At 48.7% G+C, this 21,167-nt stretch overlaps 4 protein-coding genes across 4 annotated transcripts in view; 2 read left to right on the forward strand and 2 right to left on the reverse strand.

Annotated features, from left to right (window-relative positions):
• Positions 1-567: 567 nt before the first annotated feature.
• On the reverse strand, positions 568-6,072 carry F5B22DRAFT_652677 (uncharacterized protein; the record flags this gene model as incomplete). The annotated part of the gene is made up of 11 exons (XM_047979649.1): positions 568-811; positions 883-1,627; positions 1,758-2,239; positions 2,316-2,536; positions 2,612-3,156; positions 3,213-3,341; positions 3,411-4,137; positions 4,216-5,327; positions 5,385-5,437; positions 5,498-5,640; positions 5,749-6,072. The coding sequence occupies 11 exons, from the start codon at positions 6,070-6,072 to the stop codon at positions 568-570; spliced, it is 4,725 nt and encodes a 1,574-aa protein (XP_047824724.1).
• Positions 6,073-12,110: 6,038 nt separating this feature from the next.
• F5B22DRAFT_44276 (uncharacterized protein) lies at positions 12,111-14,701 on the reverse strand. The gene is made up of 5 exons (XM_047971880.1): positions 14,421-14,701; positions 13,911-14,269; positions 13,647-13,791; positions 13,016-13,595; positions 12,111-12,962 (listed from the first exon to the last, which is right to left on the reverse strand). The coding sequence occupies exons 1-5, from the start codon at positions 14,585-14,587 to the stop codon at positions 12,576-12,578; spliced, it is 1,638 nt and encodes a 545-aa protein (XP_047824725.1). The 5' UTR covers positions 14,588-14,701; the 3' UTR covers positions 12,111-12,575.
• Positions 14,702-18,378: 3,677 nt separating this feature from the next.
• F5B22DRAFT_44290 (uncharacterized protein) lies at positions 18,379-19,592 on the forward strand. Its single transcript, XM_047971885.1, has 2 exons — positions 18,379-18,598; positions 18,677-19,592. Exons 1-2 carry the CDS (start codon positions 18,577-18,579, stop codon positions 19,159-19,161), a joined length of 507 nt encoding a protein of 168 aa, XP_047824726.1. The 5' UTR covers positions 18,379-18,576; the 3' UTR covers positions 19,162-19,592.
• Positions 19,593-19,998: 406 nt separating this feature from the next.
• F5B22DRAFT_640600 (heterokaryon incompatibility protein-domain-containing protein) overlaps positions 19,999-21,167 on the forward strand; it is a gene marked incomplete at both ends in the record, with an annotated part of 1,422 nt that continues 253 nt past the window's right edge. The window contains 2 exons of the mRNA XM_047977868.1: positions 19,999-20,225; positions 20,288-21,094. Coding sequence (XP_047824727.1) covers positions 19,999-20,225; positions 20,288-21,094 — 1,034 coding nt within the window. The remainder of the gene's footprint in view (positions 20,226-20,287; positions 21,095-21,167) is intronic.

Genomic DNA, 21,167 nt, shown 5'->3' on the forward strand with positions numbered 1-21,167 from the left:
CGTATGTTATATTTCCCTTCTTACTATATCATTGAAGATTTTTCCGTCGCAGATAGCATAGACGGCACAGAATGCCCAGGCGCTGACTTGGAAATCCGCAGCGTGATACCCAAAATTACCGTCCCCGAATCAACAAGTTAGATTCTCAGTTGGACCAGGAACAGAAGCTGAGTGGCAACTACGTGAGTCAGATCCTTCTCCTAGCGCATATTGGTATAAGATTACTAATACGATTCCTAGTTCTTCTTGGAGGATGCAACCAAAAGTAGTTGAAAAGGGCGTCCAAATGAATGCCCCTCATATGCGACATAACGACGCTACCGGCGCGAACAGCACGGGAAAAGCACGCCCGTCATCTTTGAGCCGAAGTCCAGCTGGGGATGATGTCGCTGGTGAAGACGCCTCAGATGACGATGATGACGATGATAATCATAAACGCCCGGGCGACGATAAGTAAGACCACGGTCATGAAATGTACCACCCCAGACTTGTAACTGACCCGCGATCAGGTTAATTGGTGTGAATTTTGTTGCCACGGCCAGCACACGGGATCTGCGTGAAGGGACCTCAACTACTACCAGGCCCCCTAAGCCATTCATTCCGCAGCTCCTGCAACCACTCCTTCTTCAACTGAACTTTTCCCCCCATACCGTATTCCTCCGCCATTTCACGGACCTTTTCCTCGTCCAAGGGCCAAACTTGATGCCAGGTATGCTTCGGATTGCAACGTCGTACTTCAAGCGTTACGACCTTGGCTTTCTCTAGACAGTCATTGCAGAACGCGATATCGTAGCAGATGTCGCAGAACCACCTAGATGTAGATATATAGTTAGTAGTCATGGTTCGGGGAAATTGAAAATATTTATACAGGAAAATACATACATATTTCCCTTGTCTTCCGCGTCATAGCCGCAACCATCACAAACGTAGCCCCATGCGTCCGAATCGAGCTGGAGCGCTAACTTCCCCTGGGAATTGGTCTTGGAATTTCCTTCCCCTTTGCCTTCGCTCCCCGTTGCTTGTGGTCGTCTTGAAAGATTTTCTTCTGGTCCGAAAGCACTATTTTCCTGTGAATGTTCGTGCAGAGGAGGAATCTCAGGATCGGGTACAATAGTCTGTGTACCGAGATCTTTATCGTCAGCTTCTGTTTCCTTCTCTCCAATTGCTTTAATAACTGTCTGGTCTGTCAGCTCGTCCAGATTTCCCGGCTCTCCGCCTTCACAGCTTCCTTCGTGGACCTCCTCGACGACTCCACCCTCAGGCTCGTTTCGCTCTTTCCCAGAGATGTACTCCTCAAGCGTCTTAAACAAAACGGCGACGATGGCACTGGCTCTCTTCACGTCACCGGCCTGAAACAAGCTCATTGCGAGTCGCCTGCAAGCAATCGTGTCGTTCGTGGGGTCATCGTCGTCTAGACCATTCATCTGCTCTAGAATTCGCGCGCGGAAACACTCTCGCCAGACGGATGGCTTTGCCTTTTCGTAGTCCCTCAGCCACCGCCCGTATAGCAGGGACGGGTACCCCGGCGTGTAGTACGCAAAGACGTCCTCGTCGCCGCCTGACACGTATGTTGTGGCTAATGCGAGTTGCTTCAATTTGAGTGCTGCGTCGTTTGGTCGGACATGCGCTGGTTGGAAGGAACAGACAAAGAATTAGTTACAGCTTGCTCTTGGGGGATAATTGAAAATATATTTTGCTACGATCTCCTCCCCCCGCACCCACCCTACATCCACACATAACAGTCGAGAGGGGCTTACCTTCAAAATTATCAACCGCCGCGTCAAAGTACAGCTGAGCCAACTGGTTCGTATACACAATCTTTCTGTTGGCGTATTCTCTCTGCACGGCGGCGTCGGCATCGGCGACTCGCGCGATGGCCTCCTCCCACCAGTGGATCGTCCGGTCATCGCGGTCGTAGTAGTCGTGGTAGAAGTCGCCAAAGTTGAGCAGCTTGCTGATGAGAAAACCCTTGTCCCCGGTCTTCTCTACGTCGCGCAGCGCGAGCTCGAGCGCTTTGATGACGAAGGCGGGCTGATCAGCGGCGCGGAAGGCGGGGCCGACGTCCCAGGCGAGGGACAGCTCGCTGAAAAACTTGACGAGATGCGACACGCCGTAGTCGTTGTCGAAGCTGTCGAGCCACGACAGGATCTCGATCAGACGGGCCCAGTCCTTGATTTGCAGGAGGGCCCGCACGTATTGCTTGGTTATTGGCATGCTTGTCGGAAATTGTATCCATGCGCTGACAATGTCAGTTAGTTTTAAAGCACCCTGGGCGTAAACGAAGTTACAGAGTGAATCGGCTTATTATTCCTTACTTGTAAGCTGTGTCGAGCGCTTCATCGACGGCTCCTAGCTCCATCTTCCACTTCGATATGTGCGTTCGAAGATATCCGTCGACCTCGAGGTTCGTATCCTTGTTGTGTTCGAGGAGCGTCTCGACGGCACGCTCCATCCAGGAAATGGCCTTCTCGTATTCTTCGTCGTCGTCGCCTAGAGAGCGAGCCATGGCTTCCATGGCGACCCAGGCACTAGAGTCCTGCGATTGCACATTACTTGGTCAGTATCTCCATACTTTGCAGGACAGATGGCGTGTGCATGGATAATTCATTACCATCTCGATGGCCTTCGCCAGAAACTCCTGGGCCCGCGCACTATTTTCACTGGGGAGCTGATACAAAGTCCACCCGACGCCAGTATACCAATGCGTGGTTTTCTCCAGACCCGCCCATTCAGCCAGGTCCTCGACTTCACTCGCCGACATAGTAGAGAAGTCTAGATCCCGTGCATAGATCCAGTGCGCTAGATTATCGGGCAGATGTCCAAACTCATCCAGCGCCCTATATCCCTTCAGGAACCAGACTTGGAATTCCGATTTATCTAGGTACGCGTCGTCCTTGTAGCTCTCCTTCGTCAGCCAGATCTTGGCCGCCGTCATGGCCAAGGGTTCCAGAAGTTTCAGCACAGAAGTTGCTGCGTCCGCCATCCATGACTTCTCGTCTTCGGAGAGAGATTCTAGCGTTGCTGCTTTGGAAAACCAGCGTTGAAGCAGCGATGTCGTCCTGTTATCGGCTAGCCAGACTTGCCAGAACGCGTCGCATTCGCCGTCCTCCCGGTCTATTAAAGCCGCGAATAACGTCCGACATCCCCTTTCTTCGTCTGCGTCTTGCTTAGAATGAAGGTATTGCGTGTGTGTGGATTTTTGCAGGACTTACGAATCAACCAGTATAGTTCTCGCAGAATACGCGTCTGTGTGTCGTCATCTAGATGATCTTGCTTGAGAGAGGCCAGATGTGAGAAGACGTTGAATGCGGGATATGAAATGTAGTACTTGACGTAGTTCCCTGTATAGATGAAGTAGTTAGTCGGGAGTTTTCTCTCTCCAGATGTTGCAGACTTATAGGATTTCATACCCCTGGCGAGACCTGCGCGGAGACACCGGAAGCAGTCGAATACTATGTCAAGCTCGACACTATGAACATCTATCCGGACTGGCAGACATGGCTTCTGCCTGGTTAGAGGATCACTCTCGATGACGAGAAAATCTCGGAACCGCTGATGACTAAAGTCCACTATGGTATGTTTCTGTGACCACGAGTAATGCTGATCTGCTTCCGATTGCTTATTTTCATGATCCGGCTCCTCTTGTCCTGCATCACTCGTCTCGTCCTCTTCTGGAGTCCCCGCATATTCGTCATCGTCGTCGTCATCGCTTGAATCATCAAGATTGAAGCTAGCATCATCGTCAGTGGGATCCTGGACGTCAGGCTCGTCCTGTTGGCCGTCTTCTACTGTTTCATTGGCATTGTCCTCTTGTCTGGCATCTGGGTCATAGCCTCTAGGATACCGCAACCGAAAAGTAGACGCAAACTTCCCGCGCAAATGGTTCCAAAGAAACCAGTTCGTCGCGGCGAAATCGGTTCTGAGTATGACATCTAGTTCTCCGAAGCTTAAAGGACGTTTTGCAAATGCTACCCAAGCCAGGAGACGGTTCACTGTCGGCTTGTCTACCTCCTCATCTTGCGATATTCGCTTGAAGACCGAGTATATCATATCATATAGATTCTCAGGAGGGTTTGCGAGGACTTGGTTGATCTGCCGGTCATCTTTACCTTCCATTTGGTCTAATAGGAGTTGCGCCTGAAGTCCAGAGTATTAGTTCCCGAGATTATCGTGACCCCCTAAAGCTGTGATGATAAGATCGATGTGTGGACGTACCCAAAGGAAGACACCAGCCGCGCCTTCCAACACCTTCTGACGCACGCCGCGAGCGAACCTCTTGGCTTCTTTGCCATCTGGCTTCTTACTTCTCATCAGGCGTACGATCGTGAGATTCTTCACTCGGTTGGTAATGTAGTTCTCCATGTCTTCATGATTCTTGACTGAAGATACCTCGATTATCTTTTCCTCCCTATCGAGCTGGATTCTCTCCAGCTCAGGTCGCAAAGTTAAACGTCCGAAGATTGCGAATTGGACCCTTGCGGGTTGGCCGGCTCGGATACTAGAGACATAGTCCTTCATCAAGCGCAATATCCTCCTCTGCGTATGTAGCTCCGCTTCATCCAGTCCGTCGATGATCAGAACCGCCCGCCGATCCTGTCCCTGAAACCCCTGGTAGAAGTCCAGAAACAAATTCTCCCACGTATCCTCGGCGCCGGCGGTTTTGCGATTGAATCCGCATACTGTCGCAGCGTGTCTCCGGAACAGCGGGTCGGTCTGCTGTATCTGCCATGCCATTGTCTTGAAGAGGATATTGGGATTCCGAAGATTATCCACGTTCTCCTTGATGAAGAAATATCCGACGTGCGTGGCTAGGCTCATCTCCGATTTCGCTTCGAACTGCTTATTGAGCATCGTGATGAGCCATGTCGACAGCATCGTTTTCCCAGCTCCAGGACCCCCGAAGACCCAGAGTATCGGCGCCTGATGCTGCATCCATACGTCAAAGAGCTCTTCTTTTTGTAACCAAGCGCCGCTGCCCTCGAGGAGGTTTCTCTTGAATAGTGAATACCAATCGTCTGTTTGTGTAACGGCTGTCGTCTTGAGAACGTGATGCATGTTCTCGAGCAGGTGTTGGTCGATTTGTTGGACTTTCAACTCCCTAGTTAGACCTTCGAGCGCCTTCACGTCGTTGTGCACATCGTCTATCTTCTCGCTAGCTTGTTGTCCAATCTCGACGGACTGCGCAGCTAAATCACGGGCTTGCTCTGTCTTCTCATGTGTCAATGCGAGCGTCAAGCGACCCTCGTTCGCGATGACCTTGTTGAGCTCGTCGAGCAGTTCTTTCGTTTTCTGGTCTTTGCCGATAAAGGCAACTCGCAGATATTCGCCTAGATCCCTCGTGAGTTACGATAACCATCCATAGGAGATGAGAGGCGTATTCTTACGGACTCTGCCCCGTTTAATGAGTAGTTCTGATCTCCCAATAATGCGGAGGATGCTTAGAAAATGTATTAGCAGCACATCTCTATTGACAAATCACATCTCGAGGAGTGCTTACAACGCCAGTATAGCAATGATGATCCGACGCATCGCACTAGTGATGGTAGTTCTCGTGTGACTTCTCAGCCGGTCCGAGAAATTCTGTAGTTCCGAGAAAACGGTTTCGACCCAATCATACGCGCTCGTCACATGTTCGGCCGCCTAGCAAAATCCACGAGCCGAATTCTTAGCCCTTGCTCAACTAATTTTACGAAGACTTGAATTCAAGAGAAGAAATAGCATGACGGTTGTTTGAGATGTTATACGTACAGAGACAAGGTGCGTAATTCCCTTCAGAACGGCTCCAATTGGTCCCCCGATGCCATCAAGGGCATTGAAGACTTCCCCCGTGACCCCTCCCAGGGCTACGACCGGCTCGCAGAACCGTTCAAGCTTGTTCCATAACCGGCTGTGTTTCTCGCGAAACGCGCCAAATTGCGACCCTCGCGACTCGATCAATTCCAACAAATGGCCAACAGTATAGGGTTCCCGAGTATCATCAACATCAAAATCGAGAGGGTGTTCGCATTCTTGCTCGTAGGCCCGCTTGGCCTCGGCCCAAAAGGGGCCTAGATCGTCTTCTTCGCCGTCCATGATCAAAATAACAATGAAATCAATTTCAAAAGCACGGCATGGTAAAAAGCGTTACTTGAGACGGGAGCACGCGTAGGCCTTTTTGTAGTATAAGACTCCTTCGCCGCCGTGGGGACTCTTCCCCTGTCTACCTGGGCAGGTATGAAGGCGATTATAGCCCATGTAAGATTTTGGCCCCCAACAGCCCATGCTGTTCCGGGTTTAACAGCAAATTCGATCTGAAAAGCACCATGTCCTGCGATGCGTCTCATGATTCACTGCTGATCAAATTCATAATATGTGAGTCATAAGAAATAACTAAAGGAGTGAAGGACTGAAGTTCACAGCAAGCCAGTCTATCAAGCAAAACGAACCCTTTTCCTATAGGCATGCCTGTTCTCATACGACGAAAAAGCGTCTCGCTTCTAGTTTCATGCAAGCCCTAGGTAGTTAGATCACACTATGCGATGCACAATGCGGGCGCGATCGCCACCCCAAGTGTCAGCCTACACGGTCATAAGAGGTTCTTAGAAGAACATGTTCCCATTCGGTTCTATTTATATAATTAGAGGCTGACGGTTGCATTGAACCGTAACGTAGATTAGTCATCACCTGGACCATCTCATTACCAATCAACCCATGAGATGAAAGTGTCTTGATCGCTTCTAGTGTAGAGAAAGACTCTTAGATAGCCAAGATGCTATGTTCGCCTTGGCCTCTCTTAAATCCCGTGGCGCATGCTCATTACCCGGACTTCGCCCTAACGATCAAGTGCCTATAGTGGCATCCTTGCGTGTCTTCCTACAGCATACTCAGAATTGCTAATCCTACCTAACACTTGACGAGCAGCATGGGAGCGCTGATACCCGTAGTTCGAAGTGACCACATAGTCATTTATAGGTAACGTATTTGTTTGACTTCTTTATATTTCTGAACGGATAGGTAGGTTGTTCAAAAGAGACATCTGAGAGATATCCTGTAAACCCACTCGTCCTATCTCGTGAAAATAGCGGGGAGTATGTTCGGACGCAGGACATACTGCTGCTTTCCTCTCCGCTGAAAAAAGAAATTGGCATCCAGTTTCCTCGTTGTTCCCGCATCTTGTTCCACCTCTATACCACATTGGCTCCGTTTGTGTATAATACCATGCCGCCTAAAACACCATAAAAAGCAGTCGAAGAGTGAGCATGAGAAAGAAACTATAGCTCCGCGAAACTCTGCCCCCTCAAGCCCGATTTCAAGTTTTAAACATTAGTTATCATACAACATTTATCATCTTCTGCCTCATAGACGCACAAGTTCACTTAACTCTTGTGTGATATACTTCAACAAGTTTGCCGCTCAGGGAGCTGTGCGTCAGGTTAATACCCACCGTGACGCCTGGCCCTTCCAGTGCCGATATCAATTCTACTCATCTCCTCCATAAGTGATAGCTCTTCACCTCCTGGAGGCATGGACGTCGATGGCCCCAAACCACCACTCATCATGGGAACCTTAGCGGGGATAGGGGGTCCAGAACCATATCCCGTGCGAGCAATACCATAATCATTGTTGAAAGGCGGCCCATGATTCTCATAGTCAAACGTACTCGCTCGAACCAGAGCGCGCGGCGGTGTGCTATTACGCTGGTGCGCCGTAGCTGGGCCGAGCGAGCTCGAGTTGGCAGATAAGGGGGCCGGCAAGGCGGAGGCCCGATGGTTTTTCTTCTGGAGACGATTGCGACCTGCGCTTCTCGGACCAGTGGGCTCCTGCGTAGCATGCGCGGGGGGTGTTAATGCCATTGATTGTGGACGCGCTGCTACTCGAAGTGGCCGGCGCCCGGATGATGGCATGGGCTGTGCACCGTTAAGGGGGGGTCTTGTCCGTGCTGTTTCAGTTGGCGGGACAGTGTTCTTTGGCTCTGGTTCTGGAGCCCAAGTATCCATTGGCAAGTGATCCGAAGGATCAACTTCTCGCCCATCCGGTGTAACAATCTTCCCATCCGCGTTGGTATAATTTCCAGAACTAAGATCTTCCCTCGAGGCAGAAACGGACGGATTGAAAGCATCGTAAGAATCAGGCCCGAATGGCACACCAGACGATCTCCGAGGTTCAGATGGCGGGGGTGCAGGGCTAACAGACTTGCGTTTAATCACATGATGCCCACTGGGGCTTGGGGAAACTCTACGAAGATCCGAACTTTCGTTTGCGGCAGAAGGTGTGTTGGGCCCACTCGAATATGCAACCGGCGCCCTTTCATAAGATCTTGAGGTGGTTGGGTGGCCATGCGGTGCATAGTTAGCGGCATAGTGCGAGGGGGGTTCACTATGTTGTCTACCCCTCGGGTGCACAACAACCATTTGTGTAGGTTGAGTATATCGACGTTCTTGTTGCCTGTCTTGATGATGCCGTTCTGATACCTCAGATGCATAATTGGGATCAATACCAGGAACAAGAGTCGGAGGAACTGCTGAAGGACTATATTCAATTGCACCAGCAACCTGGTTACTCATCCCATTATGTTGCATTTGATAATGATTTGTTTTCTGATTCATTTGTTGATGATCCATCGGATAATGATCGAGCTGGTATGTCTGCGACCGTGGAACGTGTGTCAATGCCTGTGAGTAATCGGCCGCAGGTGCCGGTGATGGGGAAGTGCTGTTCCCATAGCCGTCATAATGTGCCTGAGATTGTAGCTGACTAGGGCTCTGCTGTTCATAAGAGATACTACCATGTCCATGGAGATTCAGTGGCGCTGGATTAGGTACAGGGTCATACTCTGGCTCATCATATGCTGAGATACTGTTACGGGACCTGGGTTGAGGCGGCGTCCATGATTCGGGTACATCTTCTACTGTGGGTTGCATGGGACGACGCTGCGTATCGTATCCCGAATCAAAAGAGTGATGCCGTGGTGCTGAAGCCGGATTCGAGGCAAATTCGTCTGACGGCGAGCTGTTTTGTAGGTTAGGGGCGGACTCGCTAGGTTTATAGGTTGGTCGCCCCGGGTAGGCCGATGGAGAAGCTGAAGGAACTGAATACCGATGTGCCTCTTGCCGAAGCACATCATGTCGCATAGGAGGTGTAGCCTTATGCGGAACCAATTCGTAACTAGTACGATGCATCGGGTTTGCGTCTGATGAATGTCCGCTAGAGTGCCTTGCTCTATGCGCAGGAGGTGGGGGTGGCCGCTCACCATCGACAGAGCGACGTGGCTGAATAGTTTGCGGTTGGCTGCCATAACCTGGGTGCGAATTGTTATATACTGGTCTACTGTCCACTTCATGAGGCCAAGGGTGAGTTGGGCTCGGTTGATAGAACGGATCAGGCTCGTGTTGCGGAGTGTGGAAACTCTCGGTTCTCTCGGCACCTCTTTGGAGCTGGTAATCTCGATGTGAAGGTGGAGCAGGATGCTGAGATCCCGGGCTATGGCTTTGAGGATAGTTTTCAGGAGGCGGCTGTCGATTTTGAGGTGGTGTGCTATATTCGACAATGTGTGATGTAGGGTGAGCCGTGATCAGTCCACTTGGAGGATTCGGCTGTACTCTTGGAGGTGTATGGATTGGCTCAGATGGTTGTGAAGGAGCTAGTCCAGTGACCGGATCAGATGGCAGAGGGCGCCTTTTGACGGCGGATCTCTGAGATGAACCGGCAAGATCTGGCTCGGAGCTTGAAGCCAAGGGTTTTGGTTTGGCAGGTGGCTTCTCTGGTTTGGGTCGGCTATCGTAGTATGTGGTTTCGATTCTGATGCTACCAGCGTATTTCCCCTTGCAGTTCAAGTTATGCCATTGATCGCTTTGTCCTCCGCCTTGCACGACAATATCGCGCAAGTCGATCCATGTTTCGCCAATCAATTCCGTTTTCTTATCGTCATTAAAGACGGATAGTTTGAGTTGAAAATAATCCGGGGAGTCGTGGACGGTAAACCGAAGTTCTTGGTCCCTAAATAAGCAGCAGTCAGTCACTCAGTCACTCAGTCACTCAGTCATTCATTGATTCAGTACGTCGGCCACTCGCAATGTGCGCTCTTCGATGCGCTTTATGACGGGTCGCAACAGGCTTACCATTTGGGTGTCTGACCCCCTCGAATGTCGGTCGCCGTCTTCTTGGCCTCTTTGCCCAGGCGAGCAGCGCAGTAGGGGTCTTGTTTTCCAATTGTCTTCCGATTGGGCAGGTTTTTGGCCCGGTCGACTATGAGAACGAGTGTGCCGATCTCGGGACCATCAATGCTCATGTCGGAGAAGATGCCTGCCGTGTGCATGGCATTCATGTTGACTTTGGACTTAGCCGCCATGGTGCTCGGTGCTTCAACTACCCAACGTTGCGGTGGTTTTCAACTTCGCATTGATGTCCCCTAGGGTCCCCTAGTATCCCCAAATAGGAATTGGGCAGTCGATGTGCAGAGTAGATGGCAAATAGCAGCTGTCAGAGGATCGATTGCATCGAATTGTGCTGGGTGGTGGTTGTTGTTGTTGCTGTGTAGCAGGTGTTTTGTTAACATGAACTGGGGGGGTTCTTGACCCAACGTCCGGATACCAGATAGAAAAACGAATGGACAGACGAAGTATACAAGTCCGTCAGGCAGAAACGAAAAAGAAATCACGAAATAGAATAGTTCCCAAGCTAGACATGAGACAGCTCGAGGGCTATGCAATGGGAAACGGGAGAAGAAGACAAGGTGATGGTGATGGGCAGACACAGACACAGACACATGCAATTCATGACGACGTGGGCGGATGTGGAAGCGTTCCAATGGGCAGCTAGTGCATCTAGTGCAGCTTAGGTAGCCTGTACAGTAGCTACTCGCCTACCTAAGTAGTGGGTTAGGTAGCGGGCTAGGTAGTGGGCTAGGTAGTGGGCTAGGTAGTGGGCTAGGTAGTGGGCTGGGAGCCCGTGTTTCTGGGGGCTTGGCAATGAATTAAGCAGTGGCTGGTTGCGACGAGTCCGAAGAAATTGACGAGGTTGGTCTAGCGCACACAGGGCAGGGCAGGATACAGGTCTCGACAGGGGAGGGGCCGGCTAGAGACTGCTGGAGACAGGGGGGTCCACAGGGGGGCCTGCAGGGGCTCGACAGGGTGCCGGGCAACCCGGACAAGGGCTTTGTTTAGCGGGGTTAGCGGCTGTCGCCAATCACTGGCCACCGCTGTGGTTGTATCTATGGTAACACCATTTAGCACATTTAGCAACCGATGCTATCCCGGTTCCCATTGTTTAAGTTGTTGTTTCTGAGGGCGTCTGTTTTATCTACTACTGCCGAATGAGCTACATACCTATCTAATGGTAGTACATAAAAACTTGTTTCTATCTAAATTCAACTTTACATGAGACGCTCGCTCCTTCATTCATTCATTCAGCTATCTTTAGGTGGCTTGTATCTGAAATTCTGCTGCCTCGAGGGAATGCGGGACTGGGGCACTGCCGACTGCGTATGCCAAGATCTCAACGCGCAAGCTCTGAGGCAATGCATAATAAGGTACCTACCGTACTTTATTTTACTTTACACGTATACCTACGTAGCGTGCAGAGCCTGCTCGGATAATGTCCGAAACGAAACATTCGACTTTGTCTTTGTCTTTGACGCTTCCGAGACTTTACCATACTCAGTCTATTAGTCCGCCGGCCTTAACGGCATGGAGCGGGCTTACATACCCCACGCAGTACAATAAGGTGCATCTGTGCGCAACAACATAACATGGCAGCTATCAGAGGAATGGCATCTTGAAAAGGAATACAGCCGTTGTATAAAAGCTCAATTAAGCTCGATTAAGGACTAATGATGAATTGTGAATCGTACGGTAATGGAAGTTAGATGCCACCCCGTACCATGTGCTCTGCGCAGTATACCGGTATGTGTTCCTTGCCGAGACGCATAATCCAAGCATCGTTATTATAACGTTAACATCTTATTTTCCACATTTCTTCAGTTAGAAGATGGCTCTCTGATTATCTTAACGGCTCTCCTTCACATTCTACATTCGGGCATAAAGGCAGCAAATTAGTCCGCATTATCTAGCAACTAGGCTGTTATATGCAGCACACGAACTCTGGCGAGCAACCCTTATTGCTCACCGTACTCTCGCTTGATCTACTACTTAGGTATTGATCAACCAAATCTAGAGAGGGCCGCAGACGGCATCTCTGTAGATAGTGCCCCGGGCTATCCAAAGCTAAAATATGGAGATCGGTCGCCAATAGATCCTGTCTCTTACCGAACAAGCCACCATCTCGCCTCGACCACTTCAAGAATGTAAATATCCGATGGTTTTGGGCACGCCAACCACATCTTGAATAGGCTTACGTATGTGAATTTGTAATAAACTTATGCATAGATCATGCTAGACCTGCTTGCTAAGGTGCTACGAATAAGACGGAAGGTTTGAGGCTGCAGGTACAGAGGCAGGCATTTTGGTCGCAGCCAGTGTTTCCTGAAGTAGCCAAGTCTTCTGAGATCAATTGAAACAAACCACTAAGTACGCCTACGAGACTCACTCCATAATCCTGTTATCCAAGTAGCTTTTTGCTCTTATGTGTTTCCTCTCACGCTACCTTCCGACCCCCTGCCTCTTAAATCTAGTTGACACCAGTCTGCCCTGTTCGCTGATACGACCCAAGATCCCCTTATCATCAGACACGCGGCCAGCGAGAGCCCGCGTTCTCGTTTCTTTCTTTTTCCCCGAGCTCTTTTGCGCAGCCTCCTGTGCTTGCATCTCCTTCTTTCCCTCTGCCTCTTCCTTCTTCACCTCATCTCGTTCTCTCCGGTAGTCCTTCAGAGTGTCGTCGATGGACTCGCAGAGAGCTTCGGACGATATCTCGAGTTCTTCTGCGAGATCTCCTGATAAAGAGTCCATATTGCCCTTGCAGATGAAATCTCGAAGTGGAAGGCGTAGAGAAACCCCTGGTATTGGTCTGCCTGCCTCGTCTCGGAATTTCTGACAACTGAATTAGCGTTGAAGTCGTGAATGGAATTGTTGTAAGTTCTTACCTCATCCTGCACGCAAACGGCGTCTATTGTGCCATTTCGACGCGTGACAGCTCGCCATACTAGAATGGAAGCTTCCCCCGTCTCGTTCTTCTCATCGCTTGAATACGACGCATTGTCGTCTGTCTCTTCTTTCATGTATGCTTTGAATAGTCTGCTTTCATTCTTCAGCTCGGCCTGGTACATCTTGCGCATTAGCACGGAAATAACAGTCCGGATTTGGCCCTGAGAACGGCGTATATAAGCCTCGGCTTTATTCTGCAAGTATTTCTGCTCTTGGGTCCATGCAATCTCGACGACCAAGGTTGGATGGACACATCGAGGTTTGCATTCACAATTCTTATGCCTGAAAGATTTGTCTGGCGATCTTTTGTCGCCTTCTCCCTTGGCAAAGGGGAAATTTATATCTGCACTGCCTGATGATTTGATAGAATTTGCTGCTTTGACGACTTCCGGATCACTTGATGATCTGAGATTTTGCCTCCATACTGATACTTGATCCATAATAAAGTCCCCCAACTCTTCATGCATAGTAGTAGGCATTCGGATTTCGAATTCCTTTCTATGCCGCGTATAATCATATCTGCCATATCAATCAGCATTTCACATGTAGGAGCACTTTCACGTGTCTCACCGGAGCTTTTCTTCGCAGTAGAACCGAAACTCGTCATCTTTAGAGTCCTTTATGGCTTTAAGAAGTTGCCCGTACTGCTTAGCAGTAAGTTTGTTCGTCAAATTCACAACTCGCGTACGTTTTGTCTTCGGCACGTCTTTGATCACTGCGATATCTATCGTCAGTAGTTTTTACCTTGACCGTGATCTCAAAGTACCAAAAGTGCCGGAAAGGAGGTAGTCTCGGATTTGAATTGGTTGCTACACGCCGCTGGCTAGCACTTACCAGTGATCATTCTCTGCACCCGGGCATCATCTGCCCGGGACTTGCGTTGCTTTGCCAGATTGAGTACGCTGATGAGCGAGTTGAACACCAATTTTATAACAGATACCGAATGTTTATTGTCTTGGTTTATATGCGGCTCCGGTGCTGATAGCAAATTAGGTCGTTCAGATGGTTGGTCTGTGGTCTCGTTATGAATAGATTCCTGCGAGTTGTTTCTAAGAGTCGTGATCTCTTCGGTCGAAGGGGCCCTTGATGAAGTTGGTGGTGTATCAGGAGCGGTATCCCTTTGGTTGACAGGACGGGCGAAACCTTGTTGATGGTGTCCAGATGCTATTCTTCGAGATTCTGGTGTAGTATCCCTACAAAACACATCATTAGTGATCAACATCTCTGGCGCGATATGTAAGTATGTTCAATGCGGTGAAGCTTTTGAACGGTAATCTAGGACCGAAAAGGAGCTTGCTGGTTCAAAGTCCATTATGTAAACATAGTATCCAAGGGATTGCTTACGGAGTCGGGAGGCCAAAACGACCCCTATTTGGGTCTTGTTTGCCAAGCTCGGGTGTCACGGGTTCCCTGCCTATTTCCAAACCATTCGACCCTGATTCTTGTTCGAAAGAACCTATCATCGCAGGCCCTTCGACAAGAACTTGGGATTGTAGGATTTGCGGAAACATTTATACTAAAGAAGGTCTCAGCCTGCCTACACAGAGCAATTGGGGTACTCTCGGTCGACATCTTAAATGATAACAAATTCAGGTGCTTCAGGCGGGGTTTGTGAGAGCCGTCGAATATTATAGGCGGGTCAGTTCTACGCGAAGACGATAAGATCGCAGGTAGCCACTTGGCTGTTTGATCTGTCCAATCATCCCGCGATCCAGGCCATCACAACATTTGGAGATGCGTCAAATGACCGATGGACGTCCAGGGTTTATTGCTTCAGTACACGGGGAACCGCAGAATGGTATTGATGATACGTGATACCATCGGAGGAAATACCATAAGAAATCCCCCAGCTGCAAGTATTTGGAGACAAAAGGGATGCGGGTGAGACATAACATTTTCGTGGTGTCACGACTTTGGCTATTGGAGAAAAGGGAGTAAACTCATATGGTGCCTTGCCGACAGGGAGACACTCAGTTTGCCAATAAAAGCCCTTGCGTCAAATAAGCTGATGGAATCGCACAGCACCATTGTTGTACTAATTAATATACTTTCACTTAGCAAACAGGAAAACAGGAAAATGCACCGTATTGGATATGGTATTGCTGTACAACCGGACATCAATCTCACGTGAGAAATAGATTGATGAATTGATGGGATGTTGAGAAATTTCGTTAACATTTCACTTCATTATAACTGAGAGGGATACAAATTACAATGTTGTATCCATCTATAGTTGTACTTCAAACTGAGTTGTTGTAGAGCATCTCAATGTATATGACGACCATCGAAGTGAGAATTAGCCAGATTCAGCCCATTGGGATACGTAATCAAATCCCGGGAACCAATTTAATCGTGCGCTGGTGCCTTTAGCTTTTGTTCCGTGTGACTCGTGAGTCTTGGGACCGTTTCATGCCATCAGCGTTCTACTATCCATCTTACTCAGTATTCTATACCCGGGATACCAACCCGAAACCTAGACATGCAGATATAGTGCTGAAGGTTCGCTGCGCTGCATGGAAACCCAATAGATGCGCCTCTGGGCCAGGTTTCTTTACGCGTACACCTTGTTTGGGGTGCCTATATCAAAGGTATCCTTACGAATAGTATCGTAAACGCATGTGAGGCTAAGAAAGGTTAAATTCTCGCCAAGTTTCAGCTTCCAAGGCAACCGCAAGGCCGTAACATACTACAGAATTTCCTTTCGAAAATTTTTACCCATGACTAGACGTTCAGGGGCTCTGCTATATCTTGAAGCCTTAAATTATATGTATACTACCCATATATGAAGCACCTTTTGAAATCCTAGCGGTATTCTAACCGATTTCAAACAATTTTCTTTTACCTCATTTTCCAAGTTCCAATAAGAGTTCGCAAGCCTAATCAGAAGGACATGATTAGGTTTGCAGGTAGCCTTGGTTATGCTGCCATTAGGCTTTACGTGATTACAATAAGAGAGTGGGTAGGTCCGTTCATAGTTTCATGTTTCGATTTTTCCTCAATTTACGAAAGCCGGGAGATTCCAATATCACAGTCTCTACCAGTTCTATAACGGTCTGGTCCTCGCTATGCGTTCGATTATTGCAGTACTCTTCCTTCTGGCTGCACAGTTGCCACTGGCAACTGGTAATGTCATAAGTTGGTTACGGTGCTACCACAGTGGTCGCTGGGGCGAACATGGCCTTTCACTCGACCAAACGGACGGCATAAGAATTTCTTGCATGGACCTTCTTGGCTCTTATTTCAAACGTGAGAAAAGACATTCTTGTTTTCAAGTCAGGGAGCATTTCAAGTGGGATTTTGAAGTCAAGGTATTACCTCTGCTCCATCTGTCCTCCACCAAATTCTAATGACATTCGATTACAGAACCGGCTGTATATGGATAGTATTTTGCTACTTGACCAATGCATTTATTCTTTCCAGAGAATAGTCAATAAATGCGCTTATGGTGGAAAGGAGGGTTATTTCCATTTTCATTACATGTAAGGATTCATCTCTTAGAATCGATACATCATCAGTAGCGCTGATTTATTTTATACATTAGAGCCGACCCGAATTGGGGCTGGTGTCCAGGTGCACATACACAACCGATCACAAGTTCAAGTTCAACTTCAACTCCATTTGGATATACGACGACTACCTCAGGACCGTTAAGGGTACACCTACCTCCCCCTCATATAGCCAACGATACATATACCAACTTCGAGGCAATTGCTGCTCCAACTCCCAAGATCACTAGTCTATTCGAGGTAAGTTGCGGTCCGCTTCTTTATCGGTTTCAATTCGCGCTAACCTTTCGAGGAGACATCTTTTACACGCGATGAGCCCGCTGGCCACCTTCCTACGGCCCGACTACCAATAGAAACAGGACATATAGGTCTTAATCAAAGTGAAGCCATTTGATCCCGGCCAACTTAAGATATATGATAGACGTCGGCGATTGGCAAGGCCAGGAAGAGGTCCGAGTGGAGGAATTCGTGGACATTTGCGGCCGTCATAAATGAGTGCGTATAGTTTCAATATAGGCCCCAAATTGTCAACCCTTGTAATATGTAAGCTCATAAGTGAATCCTTGAGTGAAGTCTACCCTCCATAGGCAATCTGTAGGGTATATAAACCCCAAAACTTTCCAGAAGTAAGGCTTGTTGTATAACAAGGGCAGTTGAACTGGGCTTGGAACTGAGGATTCTGATTACAATGATCAACTAGGGCTGCAGTAGTCCTTGACCAACCAACTCCTTCTCGGCTGTTGGTGGCTTGAGATGACTCTATATACAAATGATCTGCCAGCCCAGACCGCCTGGGTCTCTAGGGTCTGTTTCAAGAAGCGAAGTCTGTATAACCTCACTTTCCAATATCGCCCAATATCGCCCAATATTGCCTGCATGTCTTGGAAGGTCATGAACAGCCTGCAATAGTCCTTCGTACGGCCGAAGTGCAAGGCGAACTGCATTCTTCAACCGGTACAGAGGTTACACGTGTAACATGTTGGGGTTTAGGAGGCGTTACAAATATTTGAAGGAAGAGAAGCAGGCGGGATAATCCGAGTATGCAATGAAGACTCGCCTGCTGCTAATTTACGAGTAGAGATAGTAGTTTTAAGCTTTGTTGATACGATTTAAGTGACAATATAAAGTGTAGGTTCAAATTGGCTGAGTTGAATTTACCAGCCGTAACGGGTTGATATTGCGGATAGAGTCGATTCCAAAACCTGGTCCCGGCCCTCCTAATAAGATTATGGATGACAACTCAGGCGTCTGAACTATGAGCTCTTGATAGGAGTAGAATTTCTACCACATCGGCCATTAGCTCCGCGTCACTTATTCGGGCACTGAGACTCGTGATCCCAGGCATCAAATTACATGTAAGCCCTTTTAGCAGCCTGGGTAGCCATTATCCCAGGCTATACTAAATAGAAACTAAAGTAAAGATTAGGGAAGGATTCCTTTGCTACCGGAAAATTCTCTTTAAAGTTACGTATTTCTATATAACTAAAATCTATAAAGTGTTAGATTTTTCTAAACTTGAATAAGGTAGGCTCACTGCTTTGTGATAGGTTTATGGTATACTTATTAAATAGGAATGATGTGAGCTATTCTCTATAGATCCTTGACTGAAGCTAGGCTGAACGCCGGGGTATCCGTCCCTAATGTCCGAATAGATGAGCCGCCCTAGCCCATCTACACTTCCTTGCCCTCAGAGAGCTATTATGGGGCTGTGTCTGTCTCCTCACTGGATAAATGGTTATCATGGTGTCAGAATATCGTGCAAACAGGTGCTTTCGTCATTTATACATTGATTTGATCCTAGATCACAGTTACGGATTAGACGGAGCCTGGACTAAGCCACTTTTCGACCTAATTCGAGATTAGCTTGGGTCATTCATTTGAGACGACCGGCGAGCCCGAGGGTATCATGGTATTTATATAGGATTAGAGGCGACAGGGGAAATTTATTGTTGTTGGTGCGAATCAATTCTTTTCAACCATTCCACGCACTTGCAATGCAGTTATCCCAGTTCCTAGGTGAGCTGATTTAAGGGCTAATACTGAGCTTGAAGATTTGCCCCTTTTCGAGATCGAATACTGATTTGCTCTGAATAGGCCTTACGGTTGCTGGCGCATGCCTAACATCAGCCGCTTGTCCGCCTCGTATTGAGGATGGCATCAGGGCTGGCGAAGATCTAGCACAGTGGGCGCAAGAATCCATTAACGCCTTCTTTCCCTTTCAAGACGGCTGGCAGGACGCGTACGATATCGCGTTTAGCCCGGATGTTTATGCGACTTTCAACGCTACAGTCTTCACATTCGACACATTCAAAGCGGCGTATGAGAGTTTCTACCCGCTTTTAAATGGCGGCTTTGCCGGCACCTTCGAACACGGCTTTCTGAGCGCTGTCGGTGTTCCCAATGGCTCTGACAACGGTGGGTTTGTTACTGTCACAGGTTGGCAGGGTGGCCATATTGGCGGTGTGGGCGGGCCACTCCTCAACGTTACGGACGCAGCATATATGATCATCACGGAGACAGAAGACTGTGAGCGCAAGATCGTCGAGTTCCGGGAATCCTCGAATTTGGGAAAGTTTTAATGGCAGTGACTATGTAAGACGAAATGAAGATCACTGCGGTACTCTAACGTTGTCATTTCTTGCATCATGAAGTTAGTAAGAGGATCGGTTCAACTTAGCTTGTTTAAGTATGTAATTGAGAGTGAGTTTTCTACTATGGCTCGATTTCTACATTTCGGGATACCATAAGCGGTCGGATTTTGGGTGTGATAGTCTACCACCTTCGCACAATAGAGCTAAGACATAATAACTCATTCAATAACACTAAGTACATATAGGTAACGTGCTCACTTTGGTCGTCAAGCCCAGCCCCAGCTGAAGCTGACTATACTAAGTATTACATTTACAAGTGTAAAATACCCTATATATCGTTGGGTACAACGATATGTGATATACAGCTGACTACAATCATTTACTTTAATACATCACTTGATCGCTTTGAAAAGAGCAACTGTTCGTCGCAAAACATGGCTATGAAATGTAGAAAAACGCATGGGCTAACCTCCAAACTTGGACTGCCATTCACACTGCGTTAACCCATTTGGTATTAGGATGTAAGACCTAGGTTGATCGCCTGGGCATATTGCGCCTTGGCATTCGCTCGCTTAAGTCTCTCCGCATTAAGTGTGTGCTCATGGATGTATAATAGGCCCCTGATCAGGATCCGAAGGATGAAGCCGCAATACGGCCCCCACGAGTGGCGTTTACTATGGAGGTGAGAGCTGCAATGGGCGTCTCTTCCAGTCGAGGCTCGTTATAAACAGCCCTTTTCCCGCCTTATCACTCACGGTCATGAGCTACCGTGCAAGCAGATAGATTACACTTATACGCGCGGACATCTCATCAATTCGATACAATATGTGGCTGCTCAACTCTTGCACGTGGGAGATGAGGGAGTTCATCTCACACAAGCAAGCCCCGCCTTACGCCATCCTCTCTCATACTTGGGGCGACGAAGAAGTATCGTTTCGCGAATGGCAGTACGAGCCTATGAGGGACATTGAGAAGAAGGAAGGATTCAGGAAGATCGACTTCTGCTGCAAGCAGGCTGCCGACGATGGTCTTGAATGGGTTTGGATTGACACGTGAGCCGTCCGAGGATGAAATGGGGGCCAGGCCCGTCAGCCGCTAACCCTTTACCATCAAGTTGCTGCATCGACAAATCCAGTAGCGCTGAGCTCTCTGAAGCAATAAACTCCATGTTTCAATGGTATAAGAGTGCCGCCATTTGCTATGCTTTTCTCTACGACGTTTCCAACACCGACTCCGAGTTTGACTTGACCAACACCCGCTGGGTGAATCGTGGCTGGACGTTACAGGAGTTAATCGCCCCTCGCGAGGTCATTTTCTACTCGAAAGACTGGCAGGCGCTTGGAACCCGGTCCAAGCTCTCGGGGCATATCGCAAAAGTTACTCGCATCAACGAGCCGTTTTTGACCGGGAGGAGTCTCGATGAAGCAAGCATCGCGCAGCGCATGTCGTGGGCGGCCAAGAGAACGACGTCGCGAGAGGAGGATGAAGCCTACTGTCTTCTCGGCATCTTCAATGTCAACATGCCGCTCATCTATGGCGAGGGCCCGAAGGCTTTTCGCCGACTCCAGGAGGCTATAGTCCGCGAATACCCCAACGACCATTCTATTTTCGCCTGGGGGCCAATCGCTAAGACGCCCTCGAACACATTATCTAACTCCGAACAGGTCTGGGGAAGGGAGCTCATACCACACGAGCCGGAGTCAGTATTTGATGAATTTTATGGTCTGCTCGCCGAAAGCACCCGGGATTTTGAGCAAAGTGGCCAAATCGTAATCGCACCGACCGCGGCCAAATATTTCTACCTCGGATCCAAGATGCCTTCAGTTTCTTCCCTTATCGGGCGCATCGCGCACGTAGACTTGCCACAATATGAGGTTGGCCCCCACGTTGCTTTCCACGTTGAATACCCACGAGTTGGTGAGTACTAGTCCTCGCGAACTATGATTACTTGGCTCCATAGGTTTGGATGCTTAGAGCATCAGAGTTCCCGCCCC

The sequence above is a fragment of the Xylaria bambusicola genome, assembly GCF_022495145.1.
Source record: "Xylaria bambusicola strain CBS 139988 unplaced genomic scaffold F5B22scaffold_104, whole genome shotgun sequence".
Taxonomy (NCBI): domain Eukaryota; kingdom Fungi; phylum Ascomycota; class Sordariomycetes; order Xylariales; family Xylariaceae; genus Xylaria; species Xylaria bambusicola.

Excerpts from the sequence above, each read along its gene's own strand:
- F5B22DRAFT_44276 (XM_047971880.1), bottom strand. The coding sequence starts at position 14,587 with ATGTTTCCGCAAATCCTACAATCCCAAGTTCTTGTCGAAGGGCCTGCG. Across the intron at positions 13,596-13,646 it reads TACTGCGAAGAAAAGCTCCG|ATATGATTATACGCGGCATA; the intron begins GTGAGACACGTG and ends TTGATATGGCAG. Across the intron at positions 12,963-13,015 it reads CCGTTTGCGTGCAGGATGAG|AAATTCCGAGACGAGGCAGG; the intron begins GTAAGAACTTAC and ends TTCAGTTGTCAG.
- F5B22DRAFT_44290 (XM_047971885.1), top strand. The coding sequence starts at position 18,577 with ATGCAGTTATCCCAGTTCCTAG. Across the intron at positions 18,599-18,676 it reads GCAGTTATCCCAGTTCCTAG|GCCTTACGGTTGCTGGCGCA; the intron begins GTGAGCTGATTT and ends TGCTCTGAATAG.